The sequence below is a fragment of the Hyla sarda genome, chromosome 8 (genome assembly GCF_029499605.1).
Source record: "Hyla sarda isolate aHylSar1 chromosome 8, aHylSar1.hap1, whole genome shotgun sequence".
Lineage (NCBI taxonomy): Eukaryota > Metazoa > Chordata > Amphibia > Anura > Hylidae > Hyla > Hyla sarda.
In genome coordinates, this window is record NC_079196.1 from 63,678,161 (window position 1) to 63,701,003 (window position 22,843).

The following is a 22,843-nucleotide window of genomic DNA, read 5'->3' on the forward strand; positions in this document are numbered from 1 at the left end:
TCTCAATAGGCATGAATAGGTACAAGATAGGGCTGCACAATATATTGCAATCCCAATCGGATCACGATAATTGGGGATTGCGATATAACCATTACGCCCTTCACAAAGTTTTGCAATTCTGCTGGGAGGGGAAACCGTGAGACTCACATCAGCAGGGCCAGGCTGCGCAGCACGGGAGCCATCGATCCTGGCTCCGGTCCCGGCCGTGGCTGTATGCTCAGACTCCATGAAACGCGGTCCGGGGTGATTCTCACTGTCAGCAGTGCCCAGCGCTGGGAGGAGGTTACCCCCCCCCCCCCCCCACATCTGGCCGCCATTTACAAACGGCGCAGCGGGTCTGTGAAGCCCAGGAGCTGAGCTCGTTTCATAGTGGCTAAAGCCGAACATCACTGATCCGAGTGATGTCCGGTATTAACCCTTTAGATGCCACGATCAAAGTTGATTGCGGCGTCTAAAATGCCGAAAACACATGCCGGTAGCTCAGTGGAGCTGATTGGGACACCCGTGAAAGAACTTGCGGGGTCCGAATAGCTAAGAGGACAGGCGGAGGTTCCCTACCTGTCTCCAGCTCGTCCGATCGGCACTCCAATTATACAGGCAGCCTTGTGCTATGGCACAACATTGATCAGTGTCTGCAATCACAAGATTGCAAGTTGTAGTCCCCATGACAGTTTCAGCTGTTGCAAAAATACAATTCCCAGCATGATCAGACAGGCTTTGGTTGTCTGGGCATGCTGGGAGTTGTAGTACTGCAACAGCTGGACAGACACACTGTTTGGAAAAAACTGCCCTATGTGGCCTAAAAAAATTGTAAAAAAAAAATTTCATAAAATAAAATAAAAAAATAAGTAAAAAGAAAAAAGGTAATACATGTGAATACGCCCCTCCCCTAATAAAAGTTTGAATGAACCCCTTTATCCCCCCAATTTTACATAAAATAATGTAAACAAAAATAAACAAACATATGTGGCATTGCCACTTGCGTTAATGTTCAAACTATTAAAATACAACATTATTGAAACTGCGCGGTCAATGGCGTAAATGTAAAAAAATACCAAATACCAGGATTGTAACTTTTTGATCACTTCATATACCAGAAAAAAAAGTTTATATAAAGTGATCAAAAAATCCCAGCAAAACAAAAATGGTCCTAGAAAAAAAAAAAAAAATACAGATCACGGCACAAAAAATAAGCCCTCATAAAGCCTTGTATACGGGAAAATAATAAAAAATTATAGGGGTCAGAAAAGGCAAATTTTTTTTTTTTTACAAAAAGATGTAATTTTTAGGTAATAAATTAAAATATAACCTAAATAAATTTGGTATCGCTGTAATCGTATGGACCTGCAGAATAAAGATAATGGCCGACATTTATCATTACCTTTAGACAGTTTTTTGTGTCTAGAAAAGGTGCAAAAAAGGCGCAAACAGGGTTTATATGCGCCTTTTGGTTTACACATTTCTGCTGATTTTGAGTTGCAATCCACTGATTTTGGCAATACACATGATATGGAAGGGTTTTATGAACTGCCCCTTTTTGTGAAAGCCACTGAAAAGTCTCTAAAACTACACCAGCCCAGACTTATCTTAGCTTTTTGGTGTATGGGAAGAGAGAAATTACAGAAAATGTGACCTACACAAAATTTCTCAAATGCTCTGTGACCATTTAATAAATGTGATGGTCCTACACATCACCAACACACAAAAAAGGTGTAGAAAAATGCTTCACTTACACCTACAATGATAAATGCTTCACTTACACCTACAATGATAAATGCTTCACTTAAACCTACAATGATAAATGCCGGCCTATGTGTCATTTTCACCAAAAAGGTATATGTGTAGAATAACCCCTCCCCCCCAAAAAAAAATTACCCCAATTTCTACCCAAAAATATATATATATTTTTTTTTTTACCATAGATTTTGAGTAAAATGAGCAATGTCATTACAAAGTACAATTGGTGGCGCAGAAAACAAGCCTCATATAGGCTGTAGGTGAAAACTGAAAGCGTTGTGGCTATTAGAAAGTGAGGAGGGAAAAACTAAAACCCCCCTTGCCGGTCCTAAAGGGAATTCACTTACTCCCAAGTGCTCCCTCTCACATGGCTGCGCTGCACTATAGAGCAACGCAACAGCGCTAGAGAATTAAGCCAGTTTCTCCCCATTTTGTATCCTATCCACTCTATTTTATGTTTAGTCAGTGAACATGAAATGGTAGGGGGGTTTGGCTATATAAAATAAGGGGATTGGATATGAAATGGTGGAATTTCACCACTTGTTTATTATATCGCAATATTTACCTCCATAATAGCAATCACATATTTTTCCCCAAATCGTACAGCCCTAGTACAAGAGATACATAAAATATGTCATCACTTTCATGCTACCTTAACCACAAGTGATTGGGGTGGTCCCTGGTGGTTTCTCCCCATACCTTGATTAATAGATCTCTTTCTATACACATACAAAAAGAGATCTATTAATCAAGGTTGGTGGGGCAGGGAGAAACCTTTGGGGACCACCCAAATGACTTGTGGTTCAGGCAACATAAGAATAATGACCGTTCACTTTTAGCATAAACATGAGCATTTACTCCCGGTCAAATGGACTCTGTCTACATTAAAAAGGCATTACCACTTAGAATTACAAGTAGACGCTATTAAAAATAAAAAAGAAACCTTATTCTCTGCATCCCCCACAGCCAAACAATGACAGTGTTGTACCACCTCGGCCACTGATTGGATGAGCAGGAAGGTCCTTGTGCCGACACAGACACAAGGAAGAGCTACACGGTGGAACCGGGCTCTATGACAACAGCGGTGGTGGGGGAACAAGAAAGGTAAGTATGTTTATTTTTCTATTTCGCCTTTATAACACACAGTGGGGAGTTTTATCAAAACCTGTGCAAAGGAAAAATTGACCAGTTGCCCATAGTAACCAATCAGATTGCTTCTTTATTTTTTTATGTTTTAGTAATTCAAGGTTCACAATAAAGACTGTTCAGCAATGCTACTGTTCCAGAACATGGCAGGGATTAGATGTACTCGTGTATCTCCAGCTCTTCCATAGAGATGCATGGAGAGGGCGTGTTGGCCCTGCTCCGTGCATGAGGAGAGCCGGGTCTTCGCTCAGGAGAACGCAGGTGTTTCAGTGGTCGGATTCACGCGATCAGACACTTTTTCTCTATTCTGTAAATAGGGAATTAGTTAAAGTATTGGAGTACCCCTTTACATTTTTTATTTTTTTTTGCCTTCCTCTGAATAAACACTACAAGACAATAGGGTGACCTGGATAGAGGTATTTTTTATCTTTATAAATTATTACAATGTTAATAAGTGTCTGTCTCAGAAATATGTATACCTTATATACTCTAGTATAAGCAGAGTTTTTCAGCACGATTTTTCGTGCTGAAAACGCCCCCCTTGGCTTATACTCGAGTGAACTCTCCGCCTGTCAATCCTTTCATCAGTGGTCTTCAACCTGCAGACCTCCAGATGTTGCAAAACTACAACTCCCAGCATGCTGGGTGTTGTAGTTTTTAAACCTCTGGAGGTCCGCAGGTTGAAGACCACTGCGGCCTTCGTTCATCATCCAGCCCCCCCCTTTTGTTTTGTGCTCACCTCCTCTCGGCGGGAAGTTAGGGTGAGCTGGTTCAGGCCATCTATGCTGCAGGGACCGTCCGGTGGGGAGGGTTAGCCGTTCCGGGCTGTCCATTTTCACCGGGGGGGCCTCTTCTCCGCGCTTCGGACCCGGCCCCGGAGTAGTGATGTTGCCTTGACGACGACGCACAGGGACGTTCATGCGCAACGCCCTCGTGCATCGTCGTCAAGGCAACGTCACTAGTCCGGGCCCGAATCGCGGAGAAGAGGCATCCCCGGTGAAAATGGACAGCCCGGAACGGCTAACCCTCCCCACCGGACGGTCCCTGCAGCATAGATAGCCCGGACCAGCTCACCCTAACTTCCCGCCAAGGGGAGGGGAGTACAAAACAAAAGGGGGGGGTGGTCTGGATGATGATGAAGGCCGCAGTGGTCTTCAACCTGCGGACCGCCAGAGGTTTCAAAACTGCAACACCCAGCATGCCCGGGCAGCCGATGGCTGTCCGGGCATGCTGGGAGTTGTAGTTTTGCAACATCTGGAGGTCCGCAGGTTGAAGACCACTGATGAAGGGATTGACAGGCGGTGATGATGAAGGGGGGGGATGATGACAGGGGTCTGGATGATTACATGGGGGGGATGATGTATTTCCCACCCTAGGCTTATAGTCGAGTCAATAACTTTTCCTGGGTTTTTGGGGTAAAATTAGGGGCCTCGGCTTATACTCGAGTATATACAGTAAAGAGTTTATGAATGGGGAAGTCCAAGATAAAGACATTAACCTGGCACATTCACTTTGCTGTGGTCATACAGGCCTGTAGCAGAAAGACCCACCTTTGCTTCCTCAGCTGCATGTCCTCCATTACACCTTGAACATGATCTACATTGTCTTTGTTTTCAGTAGATACATCTTTTCCATAAGCCCAAGAAGCTTGGTTAGAAATTTGATCAAGAAGATTTTGCCCCTTCTCACGTAAACCTTGAAGGCCAGTGTCTAAAAGCAAAGAGCAGATATTTATTTATTTAAATATATTAAAAATTCTGTGCCAAATCATTGTTCACATATTTTTGTAGGAGTCAGTCAGGCTGCCTATGGCATATAGTTTATACACTGGAGTATTCTATAATGCTCCTTCTAGTGGTATCAGCAGGCATCTAAAATCTTAGCACGTAAATGTCAGTTCAACATGAAACTCAGAGATGTTATGAAAAGGATATACTAAAGTGGCTGCATTTTCAAAGGGGTACTGCGCTGCTCAGCAATTGGAACAAACTGTTCCGAACACTGGAGCCGGCGCCGGGAGCTCGTGCCATCATAGACCCTCATGATGCCACGCCCCGCCCCCTTCAATGCAAGTCTATTGGAGGGGGCGTGACAGCCGTCACGCCCCCTCCCATAGACTTACATTGAGGGGGCGGGGCGTGACGTCATGAGGGGGCAGGGCGTGACGTCATGAGGGGACTGGGCATGATGTTACAAGCTCCCGGCACCGACTCCAGCGTTCGGAACGGTTTGTTCCAAAGAAAGAGAAGGATGCAACATATTCCATACAGGGCCATACAATGACCATTCCTAGAAGGGAAGCACTTACGACGTAACTGTCCATATATAAAAAATTACATCACCAGAGTTTCCCCGGAAAGTGTCCTGAGGTATTTGGTAAAATGGATGTCAAGGCCACGCCCCCGTGGGACATCACGCTCCGCCCCCTCAATGCAAGCCTATGGGAGGGGGCGTGACAGCTGTCACGCCCCTCCCATTGGCTTGCATAAAGGGGTGGAGCGTGATGTCACACGGGGCGGGGCCATGACGTCACAATGCTCCGGCCCCCGTGATCGCCAGTAATCAGACCCAGAGCGAACGTGCTCCGGGGACTGATTATAACGGGGTGCTGCGTGCAAGATCATGGGGGTCCCCAGCCTTTGGATAGGGGATAAGATGTCTTAGCGCCGGAGAACCCCTTTAAGGCCAAAAGGACACACTTTTGGCCTCTGTCTAGCAGTGAAAGCCTAGAGAGTTGTGACACATCAGAAGCTTTCCTGATGTACATGTGGTAAAATCACAGCATGTCAAGAAATGACTGTTACATTCTTGTTATGGTGCCCCCCCCACCCCTGGTGTTACATACTTAAAGAGGTTATCCAGATTTCTTTAAAAAATTCAATATATGCAAAACACTTGTGTTCTCAGGTTGTGTATATGGTTTTGCTGCTCAGTTCTATTAATGGAGCAGGGGTGTGGAAATTTTATAAAAAACAACTTGTTCACGGGACTAAAACGGAGCAAAATCTACTTGTCCCTCATGACGATCCACTTGTCCGGACCAATTTTCGCTTTTACACTCTAATTTTTTCCTTCTCGCCCTATAATAGCCATAACTACCTACTATAATGATACCTTTTAATTTTTCCATAACATATTCTCCGAACCAAAAAAGTGTGTGTGTGTGTGTGTGTGTGTGTATGTATATATATATATATATATTATATATATATCTATATATCTATATCTATATCTATATATATATATATAGATAGATAGATAGATAATTTAGTGGTTTTTCTGCACCATTTACCTTGTGGTTGAGCTAACATGTTTCCATACTTTAGGCCGCCTGATTACAGCAATACCAGATTTCTATAGTCTCAGTCATGTTTTACTAATCTAAAAAAAAATTCTGAACTTTTTCGAATTTAATTGCCATTTTTTTGCCCATGTAGCTTTTTTTTTTTTCCCACATACCAGGCTGTATGAGGTCTAATTTTGTTGCGCCATAATCTGTTTTTTGTATCGGTGCCCTTTTGATATTGATCTGACTTTTGAATCGGTTTTAAAAAAACAAATTCTGGGATATTATAAAAATTGCAATTCTGTGGTTTGGTATTTTTTATTTATTTATTTTTTGACATTTACGTCCTTCACCGTATGGGATACATAAGGTTATATTTTAATAGATCATACAATTACGCACGCAGCAATATTTACATGTTTTTATATTGGAAAAGTGGGTGATTTGAACTTAACATTAAAGTTTATTTTTTTGTTTTTTACACTTTATTAGACTTTTAGGAGGAATCATTAGATTCCTCATACAGATCAATAGAGTTAGATGCTGGCTATTAGCGGCGGCCCCCGGCTACTGAGAACAGCTGGGGGCTGCAGAGTATGGAATGGGCAGGAGTCCTGAGCCCGCTCTATACAGACTGCTGAGCGCCGCCATGCTTGTCAGGTCCGGCCCTGCTTGCCTGAAGCCGGACTAAGGGCCAGAAAAAATCACCTGCCCGGCACCCAGAAATGCATGTCCCGGGCACCGGGCGATAGGAATTCCACATCCCTGTGGAGCAATGAATTATAGAGGATAATAAGGTGCAATACCACATACAACCTGTGGACAGGTGTGGTGCTGTTTTTAGAAGAAAAAAGCTTTTTTCTACTGTCTTTATTGTTGGCAAAAGGCAATAATGTAGAACACTAGGGGGCGCCATATAAAGTATGCAAAGTAATATCTAGACAATTTTTTTTTCTCAGAATTTCAATTGAAAAATTGTGATACTTTTTATGATCTGAGAGAGAAATGTATTATTTAGTAGTATGAAAACCTCTTTATCAAAACCTCTTAATAAGTTTTATCAAATAATCCAGAGGCAGCTGCATGGAACGGACAAGTCCCTATATGAATGAAGCAGTGGACAATGCTGGGTCTGAGATGACTGTGGGTATTATTACTGACTAACTATTAACTTGTTTTGCTGTATAATGAGCTTCATGTTACATCCAGAGCTGGGTGATAACAATGAGCACCACTGTGTATTCACACGCGACATGCTACAATGCTAATCTAGCTTCCCATTCTTCATCTACACAATATTAACATAATTTATTAACAGCTTTTATGGGTGGAGGAAGGGCAGAGACACTTTGCTGGATTTCTCTGGTATCAAATAATTTTCTCCTCGGAAATATTATGAAAAGGCTTATGGGAAGGGTCACACGTAGCGCATCTGCAGCGCATTGCGCATTTGCGCTACTGACCGTCCCTAGAGTGTGCCTCCTGCTGTGCCCATGCGTACTGCTTTGTCTGCTTGTAGCAGCAATCTGCTGCTAAGAGCAAACACACAGAGGGAGATTTATCAAAACCTGTGCAGAGGAAGAGTGGTGCAGTTGCCCATGGCAACCAATCAGATTGCTTCTTTCATTTTCCACAGGCCTCTTTAGAGGCCTGTGGAAAATGAAAGAAGCAATCTGATTGGTTGCTATGGGCAACTGCACCACTCTTCCTCTGCACAGGTTTTGATAAATCTCCCCCACAGTGATCTGCAGGTTGCAGCACACATGCGCAGTGTACTCTCAAACATCGCGGACGCTCTCTGCCTAGCTCAGGGAGCCGGGGAATCCATTGTGATGTCTGTGAGTACATTGCGCATGCGCGCTGCGACCTGCAGATCACTGTGTCTGCTCGTACCAGCAGATTTCTGCTACGAGCAGACAAAGCAGGGCACAGCAGGCGGAACACTCTAGGGACGGTCAGTACCGCATTCGCAGCTTCAAATAGACTGCAGATATGCTACGTATGAAATAGATGTAAGATATCGGAAGTGGAGCGTGCACTCCCTGGCGGTGTAATTCACTTCAATATATTATCCACTGGTGTAAGTACACACCTGGTGGGCTGGTAGAGGTTAATGCAGTAGCCCTCAGACAAATCACGCTGACACCTGCGGGGTGCATACACTAGAGTGAGGCATCACAGTATTCACAAGAACAAAAGATAAGTGTACACTCACCACAGGGAACGTCAGGCTGTACCGGAGTCCGGGTCACGAGCAGCAGGTTACTGGAGACGCATCATGGGGAGCGCTCAGAGGCGATGCCGGCCTTTCGTACGATAGAGCGTGCTTCTTCCGGCCTCATGCGTGCGAAAGGCCGGCATCGCCTCTGAACGCTCCCCGTGATTCGTCTCCAGTAACCTGCTGCTCGTGACCCGGACTCCGATACAGCCTGACGTTCCCTGTGGTGAGTACACACTTATCTTTTGTTGTTGTGTATGCTACGTATGACCCTACCCTAAAGAAGTATTTAAAAAAAAATTCTAATCAACTGGTTCCAGGAAGTTATACAGATTGTAAATTACTCCTATTTAAAAATCTCAAGGCTGCCAGTACTTATCAGCTGCTGTATGCCCTGGAGGAAGACATGTAGTCTTTCCAGTCAGACAAGGTGCTCCTTGCTGCCATCTCTGGGTCTGTCAGGAACTGTCCACAGCAGAAAAAGTTTGTAAGGCGATTTGTTTATGCTCTAGACAGTCCCTGGCGCAGACAGAGGTGTCAGCAGAGAGCACTGTGGTCAAACTGGAAATACTACATTACTTACTCCAGGGCATACAGCAGCTGATAAGTACTTGAAGGCTTGAGTTTTTTGAATAGAAGTAATTTACAAATCTGAATAAGTTTCTGCCACCTGTTTATTTGAATATTTTCCCCCTCCAGAGTACCCCTTTAAAGTAGTTATCTAGTTTCTCTTGACCAGAATAGATAGCGGATACAAAGAGCATCTTACGCCCTGAAGGACCTGAGCTGTAATGTATTACAGACAAATCACTAATTCCACTGTGGGAAATTAAACACTTACTGAAATTACTGGTGATCGCTGTTGACTCCCTACAGGGGACACTTTGTGATCAGCTTACTGTCAAAGCCTTTGAACAACTAGGGATTGTCCAAAGTGTCCTGTAGTGAGTACACAAACCGGGAGAAAAGAGGTCTAGTGATAAGTTGCGTCTCAGCATCCAGACCCTAGTGGATGAAAACTTCTAACAGGTCTCTATGGCAGTGTTTCCCAACCAGTGTTCCTCCAGCTGTTGCAAAACTACAACTCCCAGCATGCCCAGACAGCCTTTGGGGTTGTAGTTTTGCAACAACTTGAGGCAACCTGGTCGGAAAACATTGCTCTATGGCATGTCAAAAGTGTTTCTGCAAATTTGACAACATTTTAATTTTGCAAACTAAAGGAGTACTTTAGTATATAAAAACGTATCCCCTATCCTAAGGTCAAACCCCCCGCAATATGAAACGTATCCCCTTTCCTTAATATAGGGGATAAGCTTTCATATCCCGGAGTACTCCTTTAAGAAAATTTGACTGAAAAATAACTTGAACACATACGATGTTGAAAAACTTTAAATAGAGTTAATTTTTTTGGGCTGTAAACGTTGGCAACCCTGAAATTTTTCAAGAAAATGAAGTAAGAAAAGGATTGCAGTAACACATGTTTTGCTATACACATGTTTATTCCCTTTGTGTGTATTGGAACTAAACCAAAAAAGGGAGGAAAAAAAGCAAATTGGACATAATGTCACACCAAGCTCCAAAAATGGGCTGGACAAAATTATTGGCACCCTTAACTTAATATTTGATTGCACACCCTTTGGAAAAAATAACTGAAATCAGTCGCTTCCTATAACCATCAATAAGCTTCTTGCACCTCTCAGCCGGAATGTTGGACCACTCTTCCTTTGCAAACTGCTCCAGGTCTCTCTTATTGGAAGGGCGTCTTTTCCCAACAGCAATGTTAAGATCTCTCCACAGGTGTTCAATGGGATTTAGATCTGGACTCCTTGCTGCCACTTCAGAACTCTCCAGCGCTTTGTTGCCATCCATTTCTGGGTGCTTTTTGCTGTATATTTGGGGTCATTGTCCTGCTTGAAGACCCAAGATCTCGGACGCAAACCCAGCTTTCTGACACTGGGCTGTACAGTGTGACCCAAAATCCTTTGGTAATCCTCATATTTTATTATGCCTTGCACACATTCAAGGCACCCAGTGCCAGAGGCAGAAAAACAACCCCAAAACATCATTGAACCTCCACCATATTTCACTGTAGGTACTGTGTTCTTTTCTTTGTAGGCCTCATTATGTTTTCGGTAAACCGTAGAATGAGGTGCTTTACCAAAAAGCTCTATCTTGGTCTCCTCTTTCCACAAGACGTTTTTCCAGAAGGATTTTGGCTTACTCAAGTTCATTTTGGCAAAATGTAGTCTTGCTTTTTTATGTCTCTATGTCAGCAGTGGGGCCCTCCTGGGTCTCCTGCCAAAGCGTTTCATTTCATTTAAATATCGACAGTTTGCGCTGACACTGATGCTCCCTGAGCCTGCAGGACAGCTTGAATATCTTTGGAACTTGTTTGGGGCTGCTTATCCACCATCTGGACTATCCTGCATTTAAACCTTTCATTAATTTTTCTCTTCCGTCCACGCCCAGGGAGATTAACTACAGTGCCATGGTTTGCAAACTTCTTGATAATGTTGCGCACTGTGGAGAAAGGCAAATCTAGATCTCTGGAGATGGACTTGTAACCTTGAGATTGTTGATATTTTTCCAAAATTTCGGTTCTCAAATCCTCAGACAGTTCTCTTCGCCTCTTTCTGTTGTTCACGCTTCGTGTGGCACACACAGACACACAATACAAAAAATAAGTGAACTTCTCTCCTTTTGATATGCTTTCAGGTTTGATTTTTATAAATGAAGAAATACTTCAATTTGCTGAAAAATTTCAGGGGTGCCAACATTTACGGCCATGACTGTATTTATACACGAGACCACAGGATGGTAGTGCACTAATTTGTATTTGCTATACCGCGAGCATACAAATCGCGTCTGGCCGCGTCTTACCGACACTTTTGAGCTTTTCTTCAAGCAGTTTTAATGTTTGCTGAATAGCTGCTCCATCTGTGGGGGCCACATCAACGCACAGCATACCCAGCAGGCCATCCAATTGCTGCGATAGCTGACAAAAACAATATTTAGAAATGAGACTACGGCAATGCTGAGAGCAGTGAAGCAAACCATTACTGGGCAACGCAAGGCTTTTATATTCAAATATTTCATAATTTTAGAAACACTTGCAAAAAATTTGGCAAAACAAATTATAGTCAGTGCAGAGGTGAATTGCATGGACAACAGGTAAGGACAGAGTAGTGTTTTTTTTTTTTTTAAACAGTGTGCCTCCAGCTGTTGCAAAAGTACAACTCCCAGCATGCTCGGACAGCCGAAGGCTGTCCGGGCATGCTGGGAGTTGTACTTTTGCAACAGCTGGAGGCATGCTGTTTGGAAAACCCTGCTAGAGAGAGAGTATAACCTACACTGAAGGGGGTTATATTCAAACTTTGGCGCAAAACAATCACAATACATTTTCAAAGGAGTTTACACCAAAAAGAAGAAAAGTTTGCACAATAAAAAATAAAATAATTTGCACAATAAAAAAGTTTGCGCATTCTCAAAAGCTCATACTCTGACGTGAAGTTCACACTACCTTGGTAAAAATATATTTTTTTTCATTTTGAATTTTTCAATGTTACATATTGTATTTTTAAACTTGACATGGCAAAACTCTATTAAGTATTTTCAAACTATATATTTTTTTTTAAAAAGGGGTCCGAACATAATATCGGGTGTGGCTTACTTTGAACTGGAGGCATGTTGTGCTTTGTAGTACGTAACGTTAGCGCCATGTTTTTGTTTGTTTTTCTTGTTTGTTTGTTTTTAAAATAAATTTTAGAAAATTACGGGAAGGCAAAAAAAAAATGCACAATTTTACTATGTCTATGCAAATTATTATTATTATTATAATTTTTTTTTTACACTACAATTTCAGTAGTTTTCCATAAAAATGTCTAAGGTACCACATTAGTAATGCTAATAAAAGACTATGTCTGAACACAGTCTCTGAAGATTGCAGTATGTAAGAAAAAAAAGAAAAAAAAGAGGGCAAAGCCGAAAAATAAAAATTTTAAAGCAACACAAGTTACCTTTAAAAATGTGCTAAGAAATGAAAAATGCATCATTAATATTGCTAGAACATAAATTATTAGGTATTTGAACATGTCTCCCCAATGGCTTATGGGGCACATATCCTTAAAGGGTTACTCCGCTCCCCAGTGTCCGGAACATTGAGTTCCTGAACGCTGTGCGCGAGCTTCCGCATTCACGGCCGCCCCCTTGTGACGTTCCACCCCGTCATGTGACGTCACGTCCCGCCCCGCCTCCCCAATGCAAGCCTATGGGAGGGGGCGTGAAGGCGGTCGTGCCCCCTTCCCATAGACTTTCATTGAGGGGGCAGACGGAAGCCCGCACCCAGCGTTCAGGAACTCAATGTTCCGGACCCTGGGGAGCGGAGTAACCCTTTAAACATAAGGTTCATCTCTCCATCCCGACTATATATGCTCATTGTATGGTCTGTGCCAGGTGGGACCTGTCACAATGCACAATGATGTCATGTTTAACATGGTGTGTGATTTGCAGGTAACATATTATAGAGTAGGAGGAGCTAAGAAGATTGATGTTCTAGTTTTGTAGAAATTTGGGATAACATGTAATTTATTGATTTAAATCTCTGCTATTTCTATATTTAAGCATCCAGTGGGTGGTTCTACTGTATGATTGACAGCTAACTCTTATGTACAGTAACATAGTATCATAGTTTGTAAGGTTGAAAAAAAGACAAGGAGTCCGTCAAGGTCAACCTAAAACCCTACTGTGTTGATCCAGAGGAAGGCAAAAACCCCCCATGAGGCTGATGCCAAATGCCCCAGGAAAAATTCCTTCCCGACTCCAATATGGCGATCAGAATAAATCCCTGGATCAATGTTCTATCCCCATAAATCTAGTATCCATAACCTGTCATAATATATTACATATATTATATTTCATATATTATATTTTCCAGAAAAACCCCAATTGAACGTGTTTATTGAGTCAGATATCACAGAATCATGTGGCAGAGAGTTCTATAGTCTCACTGCTCTTACAGTAAAGAATCTCTGTGATGATAGAGAAAACTTCTTTCCTCTAGACGTAGAGGATGCCCCCTTGTCATGGTTACCAGCCTAGGTATAAAAAGATCACTAGAAAGATCTCTGTACTGTCCATTCATATATTTGTACATTGTGATCAGATCGTCCCTAAGATGTCTTTTCTCCAAACTTAATAACCCCAAGCTTGATAACCTGTCTTGGTCCTGTATTCCTCCCATTCCATTCATTATCTTTGTCGCCCTCCTCTGCACCCTCTCCAGTTCAGCCATGTCCCTCCTATACACAGGCACCCAAAACTAAACACAATACTCCATATGTAGTCTGACTAATGATTTATACAAAGAAAAAAAACTGTCCTTGTCACAAGCCTCTATCCCTCTCGATATATCCCTTGACTTTGATAGCCTTGGCAGCTGCTGCCTGGCACTGATCACTAAAGTTGAGTTTACTGTGCATCAATATCCTCAAGTCTTTTTCGGTAGAAGTTTTACCTTCTGTATTATTATTTAGCACATAAGTGTACATTTTGTTTTTAGGGCCCAAGTGTATAACCTTACATTTACACAGAGCGAAAATCTTTTGCCATGTCTGTGTCCAAGCCTCCAGCTTCCCTATGATTGACAATCACTGAGAAGATCCACCCACTGGACTCCTAAAAACAGGGATTTTTAGCACAAAAAAATGAATAATAAAAAAAATAAAATGAATTTATACTTCGTATTTCTCAGTTATACTCTGCTTCTCTGCATTGCTTCTGCTCTAAAACCTGTGGCCCACAGATCAGATCTCATGTTCACTGTGACAGGTTCCCTATAAAGTAACTTAGACATGCTATTCTAAGTGCCGGCGACATGATTTAGGGACAGGTCCGTTCATAATCACTGGACAGGAATTTGACACTAGATGATGATCTGGCTATTTATGACCACCTTAATTCTTTCCTTCACACTTATATCTTGTATTAAAGGGCTTTGTTGATTTTGCTATACAAAAAAAATGCATTCAAAGCTGTATTATGTGAACAAGGCTTAAATTCTATGTTAATGACAAGTCAGATCATTTAAAGGGGTACTCCCGTGGAAAACTTTTTTTTTTTTAAATCAACTGGTGCCAGAAAGTTAAACAGATTAGTAAATTACTTCTATTAAAAAATCTTAATCCTTCCAGTACTTATTAGCTGCTGACTACTACAGAGGAAATGGTTTTCTTTTTGGAACACAGAGCTCTCTGCTGACATCTCTGTCCATTTTAAGAACTGTCCAGAGTAGGAGAAAATCCCCATAGCAAACATATGCTGCTTTGGACAGTTCCTAAAATGCACAGAGATGTCAGCAGAGAGCACTGTGGTCATGATGTCAGCAGAGAGCTCGGTGTTCCAACAAGAAAACCATTTCCTGTGTAGTATAAAGACCCTAAAAAGTACTGGAAAGATTAAGATTTTTTAATTGAAGTAATTTACAAATCTGTTTAACTTTCTGGCACCAGTTGATTTAAAAAAAAAAAAAAAAGTTTTCCACAGGAGTACCCCTTTAAGATTCATGAAAAAAAAAAAATCATATCGGAAAATTACCTTTTGTTTGAAGTCTACCTGTCACATTAATAAAAAAATAAATAAAAGAACTTTTGACTCTCAGACCATGAGTAGTATTTTGGTTAGTATTTTTAGCCAAAACAAAAAAGCGGGTTTCAAAAGACAGGAAAAAGGTGCAAATCTTGCCATTATAATTTTTTGTTGGTTTCACTCCTGGTTTTGGCAAAAATTTCCTACCCAAAATGTTCACACCTCTATTATACAGGTGGAGTCAAATAATACATGAGATATCTAACAATAATGCCAAAAGTTTTTTTCTAAAAGACAGTCACATTTTAAAATACGAGTGTGAAGGGAGATATTAAGTTACTTGTATTTTATTTCTGCAGATGGTAATTTCTTTATGGATGTAATACCTCTTGGGCAACTCCATGAAATTCAAGTGCTATTTGCAGCAGGTTTTGCCGAAATTCTAACTGGCTTGCCTGCCGGTAACAGACATCGCTGAGCCGCTGCTGCAAACCCTTCAGCTCTACCAGGTCTTCTTCATCGCCAGCATTCAAGAGGGCTGCAATCTGCTGGTTCAGCTCAACATAGACCGCAAACCATTCCTAAGAGGAAGAAAACATTTTTTGTTTCACTCATGTCCCATAAAAAAATAAATAGATAAATAAATAAATTTAAAAAAAGATGGCATATGATAAGGGTTGTCAGCTTTTTACAACTTATTTATTCTGGAAGGGTTCACTAAAAATAAGCATATTACAAGTTGTCCTGCTGCTGGAACCCCCAAAATCAATTAGAATCCGGATGAAATAAACAGTGTCAAAAGACGACTGAAAAAGCATAATCTCTATAGAATTCACATACAAGGAGCCAATTCTTAGATCAGAGAAAAAAACATGGCTGACGCGTTTCATGGTCTTTACGCAGACTATGTAAATTAAGAAAGGCCCAGCACTCACCAGTTTTACAAAAAGGTGAATATTTATTCACATAGTGCGAGGTAACAGGACGCGACCTGTTAACTGACACTATGTGAATAAATATTCACCTTTTTGCAAAACTGGTGAGTGCTGGGCCTTTCTTAATTTACATTGATCTCATCTTGCCACGCGCACCACCACCAGCTACGGAAGTGCCGACCACTATGTTCCACATTTACTCGGACTATGACAGTCTAAAGTCAATATTCTAGCAGCAATGAGAAACAGCGCCCGGCACAGGTGAATATCCAAAGAACTAATGCAATTCACTAGCAGGATCCCAAATACAAAAGTGACCAGTACGGGGTGCTCAATTCGGAAAATACAGTCAATCAGCAATCCAAAAATTTGATTTCAAGAATGGCACTCACCCATCTGGCGAATAACTGTGATGTTTATTGTGCAAATACAAACATACAGCGGAGCAGCATCGTGGGAGAGGGACGCCGGCAGGTAGGTGATAGCTGTTTCGCAGGTATCATGTGCTTCTTCTGACCACCATGTATCATATGCTACTTCTGACCACTCTAGAGAGTGATCAGAAGAAGCACATGATACGTGCAAAACAGCTATCACCTACCTGCCGGCGTCCCTCTCCCACGATGCTGTTGCACTGTATGTTTGTATTTGCACAATAAACATCACAGTTATTCGCCAGATGGGTGAGTGCCATTCTTGAAATCTATTTTTTGGATTTGGCTGATTCTTACTGGAGTCAATAAAGAGGTTTTTTTTAATGTAATTTGCTATCAATCTTCACCATTTTTGGGAAGTTGTAGCCAAGGAGAGAATTTGGGACATGTGCACCTCATGCGCCCTCTCATAGAAGGCAAGGCATTCCGTGTGGAGTCCGCAGAAAAAATAAACATGTCTATTCTTTCTGCGGACACTGGAATTTGAATTTCTGCTATGTGAACAACGCAGCAGAATCCCATTGAAATGAATAGGAATTCCACACAAAAATTCTGCCATGGGGACATAACATAAGGGTCAGGTGTGGACTGACAACTCATGGGGCCCCCGTGCGCCCTTACATATGTAAGCCACACCCATACACAATAAAGTAAAGAAAATATAGAAAAATAAAATTCCATTTAACCCCTTAAGCACACAGCTCATTTAGGCCTTAGGGCACAAATAATTTTGTTTTTGCATTTTCGTTTTTTTCCTCCTCAGGTTTTAAGAGGCATAACTTTTTCCACCTACAGACCCATACAAGGACTTGTTTTTTGCAGGACCAATTGTACTTTGTAATGACACCTTTCATTTTACCATAAAATGTATAGTGCAACCAAAAAAAATATTATTTGTATGGGGAAATTCTGACCTCCAATAACTCTTATTTTTCCGTATACGGGGCTGTATGAAAGCTGATTTTTTTTCTCATATATGAATGGACCAAAATCAGCAATTATGATAGTTCGGACATTTCATGCAGCGATACCACTTATGTTTTCACATTTATTACTTAAAATAAAATAATTTATTCACTATTTTTTAGTCTCCATAGGGACTGATATATGGAGTCTTGTGTTTAGTGTTGCATAGCAGTAAACAATGCTGTGTTACAGCACAGTATTGATCAGTGTTATTGGCCATGTGCTCCAGTTTCTGTGGCGCATTTTATACTTTATTTTATTCACTTTAATTTACGTGTCAGGAAATGCTGAGTTGCACTTAGTTACTAACTAACTACAACTTCCAGCATGCCCTGATACGTGGTTGTGCATCTGCCCCAAACCGAAAATACAACTCCTAGCATGTTGCACTATATAGCAGTACAGTTTAGGTTATGGTGCAACATGCTAAGAGTTGTAGTTTTGGTTTGGGGCAGCTGCAGAGTCATAGGCTGTATTAGGGCATCCTGGGGGTTGTAGTAAGTAACTGCAACTCCAAGCTATCCTTCACACAGCCTATGGCCCAGCAGCTGCCTCAAAACTACAACTTCCAGCATGTAGCACTATAGCCTAAACTATAATATTTTATAGTGCTGCATGCTGGGAGTTGTAGTTTTGGGGCCATAGGCTGGTCCAAGGAATGCTGGGAGTTACAGTTACTAAATACAACACCCAGCATACACAGATACATTCCTGCAGCTGCCCCAAAATTAAACCATTCTGCATGTTAAGTGTTCATTTTTACCCACTTAGCCCTTGCAGGCAGAGATGAAAAAAGCCAGAAAAACGCAATCTTGGCCGTGCCCCTCTTCGGTGGGGCCCAGGGCTGAACTGGGACCAAAAATAGGCACAGGCATTTTAGACTATGCAGCCCATTTTTTGGGTGGGGGTCTCAACAGTCGGACCCCCATCAAAACAAAATGGGCTACATAGTCTAAAAACACCTTGGTTCAGGTGGTTCTCCAGTTGCATCATATCTGGAGAGCTTTAGGTGTGATGGGAGTTGTAGATTTGTAACACATGGAGAGCCACAGATTGGGGTACAGTTTTACTGGAGAAATTACTGCAGAAATTACAATTCACTACAGCAGTGATGGGACAGCCAGGAAAAATACACAAATATATCAGCTGCTGCAGCAGAATTTCACCAGTGGAAACTGTGCAATGTGGACAAGTAATAAGCCCCCCCCCCCAGACCCCTAAGTCCTCCTCCAGACCACTCTGCCTGCCCAGACCCCTTAGTCCTCCTTTAAACCCCTCTACTCCACACTCTTCTCCCCCCCCCCAGATCCCTTCTCCTCCACTTTTCTGCCTCCACTCACCCCCTCTGTCATCCTCCACACTCCTCAGCCCCCCCAGCCTGTCACCCTTCACACTCCTCAGTGCACCTCCCCACCCCCCGTCATCCTCCAATCCTCAGCAACCCCCCATAATCTTTCACACTTCTCAGAGCCCCCATCACCCTTCACACTCCTCAGCACCCCCCCATCATCATCCTCCACACTCCTCAGCACCCCCATCATCCTCCAAACTCCCCAGCGCCCCCCCCCACCCCCAGCATCATTCACACTCCTCAGATGCCCCCATCATCCTTCACACTCCTCTGTGCCCCCCGTTACCCTTCATACTCCTCAGTGCCCCCCTTCACACTCCTCAGCGCCCCCCCCTCATCCTTCACTTTCCTCAGCACCCCTCCATCATCCTCCACACTCCTTAGCACCCCCTGTCATCCTCCACACTCCTCAGCGCTACCCCCCCATCATCCTTCACACTCCCTAGCGCCCCCCCCATCACCCTTCACACTCCTCAGCGCCCCCCCCCCCATCATCCTTCCCACTCCTCAGCGCCCCCCCCATCATCCTTCACACTCCTCAGCGCCCCCCCATCATCCTTTACACTCCTCAGCGCCCCCACCCCCATTTACCCCCCCCAACCCTTCACACTCCTCAGCACCCCCCAACATCATTCACACTCCTCGGCACCTCCCCATAATTCTTCACACTCTTCAGCGTTATCCCAACCGACCCCCCCCCCCCAACCCTTCACACTCCTCAGCACCCCCCAACATCATTCACACTCCTCGGCACCTCCCCATCATTCTTCACACTCTAAAGCGCGATCCCAACCGTCCCCCCCCCACCCCCCCCACACCTCAGTCCAAACTCCTTTTTCATCCTGCACTCCTCGACCCCCCCAGCACCTCTGTCATAAACACCTCCCACCCCCCTTGTCGGCCTCCACACTCCTTATCCTTCCCATTCTCCCCTCTGTCTACCTCCGCACCATGATCCTGCTGCAGCGGCAGCTCTCGGTGGCGGGATCTCCTTCGGTAACAGAGCAGCCGGGGCAGGGACACGTCCATGACGTCAGAGGTGTGCCTGTGAGCGGACGTCTGCTGCTCTTAAAGCGGCAGCGTTCCTGCCCCAGCCCGCTTCACTTGGAGCTGGGGGACCTGCCTGGAGTGAGTTACGGGGCATATAGACAGAGCTGGGGGGGGGGGGGGGTGCGGGCAGCAGCGGCCCCCGCCCTGAGACCCGGGCCCTTGGGCTCTGCCCGTGTCAGTCTGCCCCTGTTGAGGGTACGTTCACACGTGCAGATCTGCTGCCGATCCGCTGCTGCAGATTTTGCTGCCTAATGACGTCAATGGGCAGCAAAATCTGCTGAAGATAATCTGCAGCAGAAAATACTTACGTGTGAACGCACCCCGCTAGGGTATTTAAAAATAGTTTTTTAAATCTGAACAACTCATTTCTCTGTGACTACTTATCCCAGAACTGTAAGTGTTGACAGCACCAATTTATTGCTAACGGTAAGGAACAGACACACTGTAATAACCTTCCCCTGCCTTTGACAAGATATAGGCTCCATAAACAGCATCCACACACTGATGACGAAATCGGGAAGAGCCATGATGGGGCATCTGATCTGCTCTCATATAGAAAATGCTTTGGGTTATAAAGGTAAATTGATTGTGAATGCATTCAATAGCTCCTAAACCCATCCCCCTCAGTAATACACTCCATTAAGCCCATTCTGTTTATCTGGTTGTAAATAGCTCTTTTGTTAAGTTCACCGCTGTTATCTCAGCTATATTTAGAGAGTGGCGTGCAGGCAGTGACCCCGCATAAGCTTCAGCTATTCTATTAATGATGAGTATTCGAGCAGGTAATAATAGTATCTTGTGATAGAGGACTTGTCAGTGCTGAGATAATGTCAAAAATAGAGCTGCCAAGAACAGTTATACACCCCGGGTCCTGACCGAATGATATATTCCCCTCTGCTACTGACTGACCCAAGGTTCCTGTGTCCAATGAAACCTTTTTATACCAAAGTGGAGACTAAAAAAAGTGGTCATTCCCTACAGGTGAATCCTCATTCACATATACTGTATATTTATTAATAAGGAATTTAACTCCATCCCACACCATGACTCCTATTTACATCAAGAGGGAGTATGGCACGGGTTTGAGAGCTGTGCTTCTTCATATCCAAAAGGTGCCAGCTGCTATCTGCAGCTGACACCCGCCGGTATTCACAGACATCAGAGATCACTCCCGTGTCAGTCATTTAACTGTTTAGATGCCGCGATCAATAGTGATTGTGGCATCTAGTCTGTTTTAAAATGCTTCTTTGGCGATGCGGTGCATCTAATACAGTGTTTTCTAAACTGTGTGCCACCAGCTGTTGCAAAACTACAACTCCCAGCATGCCCGGACAGCCAAAGGCTGTCCGGGCATGCTGGGAGTTGTAGTTTTGCAACAGCTGGAGACACATTGTTTGGAAAAAACTGCTTTAGTACAACTCGGTCAGTGGGAAAATAAAAAGATATGGTCTTAATTTTATGAAAAAGTGATATGGTGCCATAGCAAATTTTAGAATAGGCCTCAATCCAAAGTTAATGTCTGTCAAGGTGACGTGGTTGGCCATTTTTCTAATAGCGGGGGAGGTTGTTTATCCTCTGAGACTCTGAATCAAAGTCAGAAAAAGTGGTTCTGGAGCCTTACAAAAAAGTGTTCAGCCCAAACACCGGGGGGGGGGGGAAATTACCATACTCTAAACAAAAATTTTGAGCAAGAAACATTTGTACAAATATTTGCGACTTTTAGTGTGTTGGCACCATGATCCCCACTTTCTGTGAAAGTGGGCATTGTTCCCGCAGCCCAGCAGACTTACTATAATGCACGCCAGAAGTTTAGTGCTGTGTTTATATAAACTGCAAGGTTGTGTTTGAGACTTTAGCAAAGCCAGGTTCAGAGTCAAAGTACTTAAAGGTGTTGTCCAACGAAAACTAACTTATCCCCTATTCACAGGATAGGATATGACCCCCCCCCCACAATCCCTGTAACGGGACCCCTCTCGGCATTTCGATGCTCCCATAGAAATGAACGGAGGGCGCTCCTCACCGAGATCCGGAGTTCCCAGTGGTCAGATCCCATGCAATCAGCTATTTATTCCCTATTCTGTGTATAGGGGATAAGTTAGTTTTTACTGGACAACCCCTTTAAGGGGAACCTGTCATCACTGTCATGCTGCATTGTACTTGGCCCGTATACAGTTAATGGAGCAGAAGTGCACATGTCTCCATTGCGACGAGAATTGGACCCCCTGCACTTGCACACTTATCCCCTGTCCTGTGGATACGGGATAAGTGTTGTTCGTGGCACACTCCCTGTAAAAAAAAAAAATACAACAATGTGAACAACAATATAGCCTGTTGGGGCTTAAATTCTTGATACTAGGAAATATAAGGCAAGAAACTAGGGCTGGGCGGTATGACCAAATGTGTGTATCGCGGTATTTTTGTAAGTTTTGACGGTTCCACGGTATATAACGGTATTTCCTCCTCCTCCCCAAATTAATTATCAGCTCAGCACTGCCCCCATCGGGGTAAATACTCACATGTCACCCGCAAGCGCTGCCCTCCTTGTCCTCCAGTTCGTTGCGGCCGCCGGCGCTGACACTCTATACTGTGCGGTATCCCTATGCCCGGGCTGCAAAAGGTAAACAAAATAAACTAACGCATGTTCCGACGTCGGCCTTACCCTGGGGACGGGAATGTCGGACAGCCGTCAGCCTATCACCAGCCGCAGCGATGTCCCGCCCCAGGCAGGGATAGGCTGAGTGTAAGGAGTCATTTGAGTCATGTAAGGAGCTCTGGCCGGCTTCTTACATGACCGTGGGCTCAGCCTATCACCGGCTGAGGCGGAACATCGCTGCGGCCGGTGATAGGCTGACGGCTGTCCGACGTTCCCATCCTCAAGGAGCAGGTGAGGCCGGTACCGGACCAACAGGAGGTGAGTTAAAGTTTATTTTTTGCAGCCCGGGCATAGGGATACCGCACAGTATAGAGCAGTGGTCTCCAACCTGCGGACCTCCAGATGTTGCAAAACTACAACTCCCAGCATGCCCGGACAGCCGTTGGCTGTCCGGGCATGCTGAGAGTTGTAGTTTTGCAACATCTGGAGGTCCGCAGGTTGAAGACCACTGGTATAGAGTGTCAGCGCCGGCGGCCGCAACATAC

At 43.7% G+C, this 22,843-nt stretch overlaps 1 protein-coding gene and 1 long non-coding RNA gene across 5 annotated transcripts in view; one reads left to right on the forward strand and one right to left on the reverse strand.

Annotated features, from left to right (window-relative positions):
• LOC130284212 (uncharacterized) overlaps positions 1–15,465 on the forward strand; it is a 101,886-nt gene extending 86,421 nt beyond the window's left edge. For all 4 annotated transcript variants that reach the window (XR_008846949.1, XR_008846951.1, XR_008846948.1 and 1 more), the window contains 2 exons: positions 2,704–2,841; positions 15,329–15,465. This is a non-coding gene — a long non-coding RNA (uncharacterized LOC130284212). The remainder of the gene's footprint in view (positions 1–2,703; positions 2,842–15,328) is intronic.
• Positions 1–22,843, reverse strand: part of SESTD1 (SEC14 and spectrin domain containing 1) — a 194,174-nt gene that overhangs the window by 14,557 nt on the left and 156,774 nt on the right. The window contains exons 11-13 of the mRNA XM_056534338.1: positions 15,356–15,550; positions 11,268–11,382; positions 4,434–4,593 (exon numbers count right to left, since the gene is read on the reverse strand). Of these exons, the coding sequence (XP_056390313.1) occupies positions 4,434–4,593; positions 11,268–11,382; positions 15,356–15,550 (470 nt within the window). The remainder of the gene's footprint in view (positions 1–4,433; positions 4,594–11,267; positions 11,383–15,355; positions 15,551–22,843) is intronic.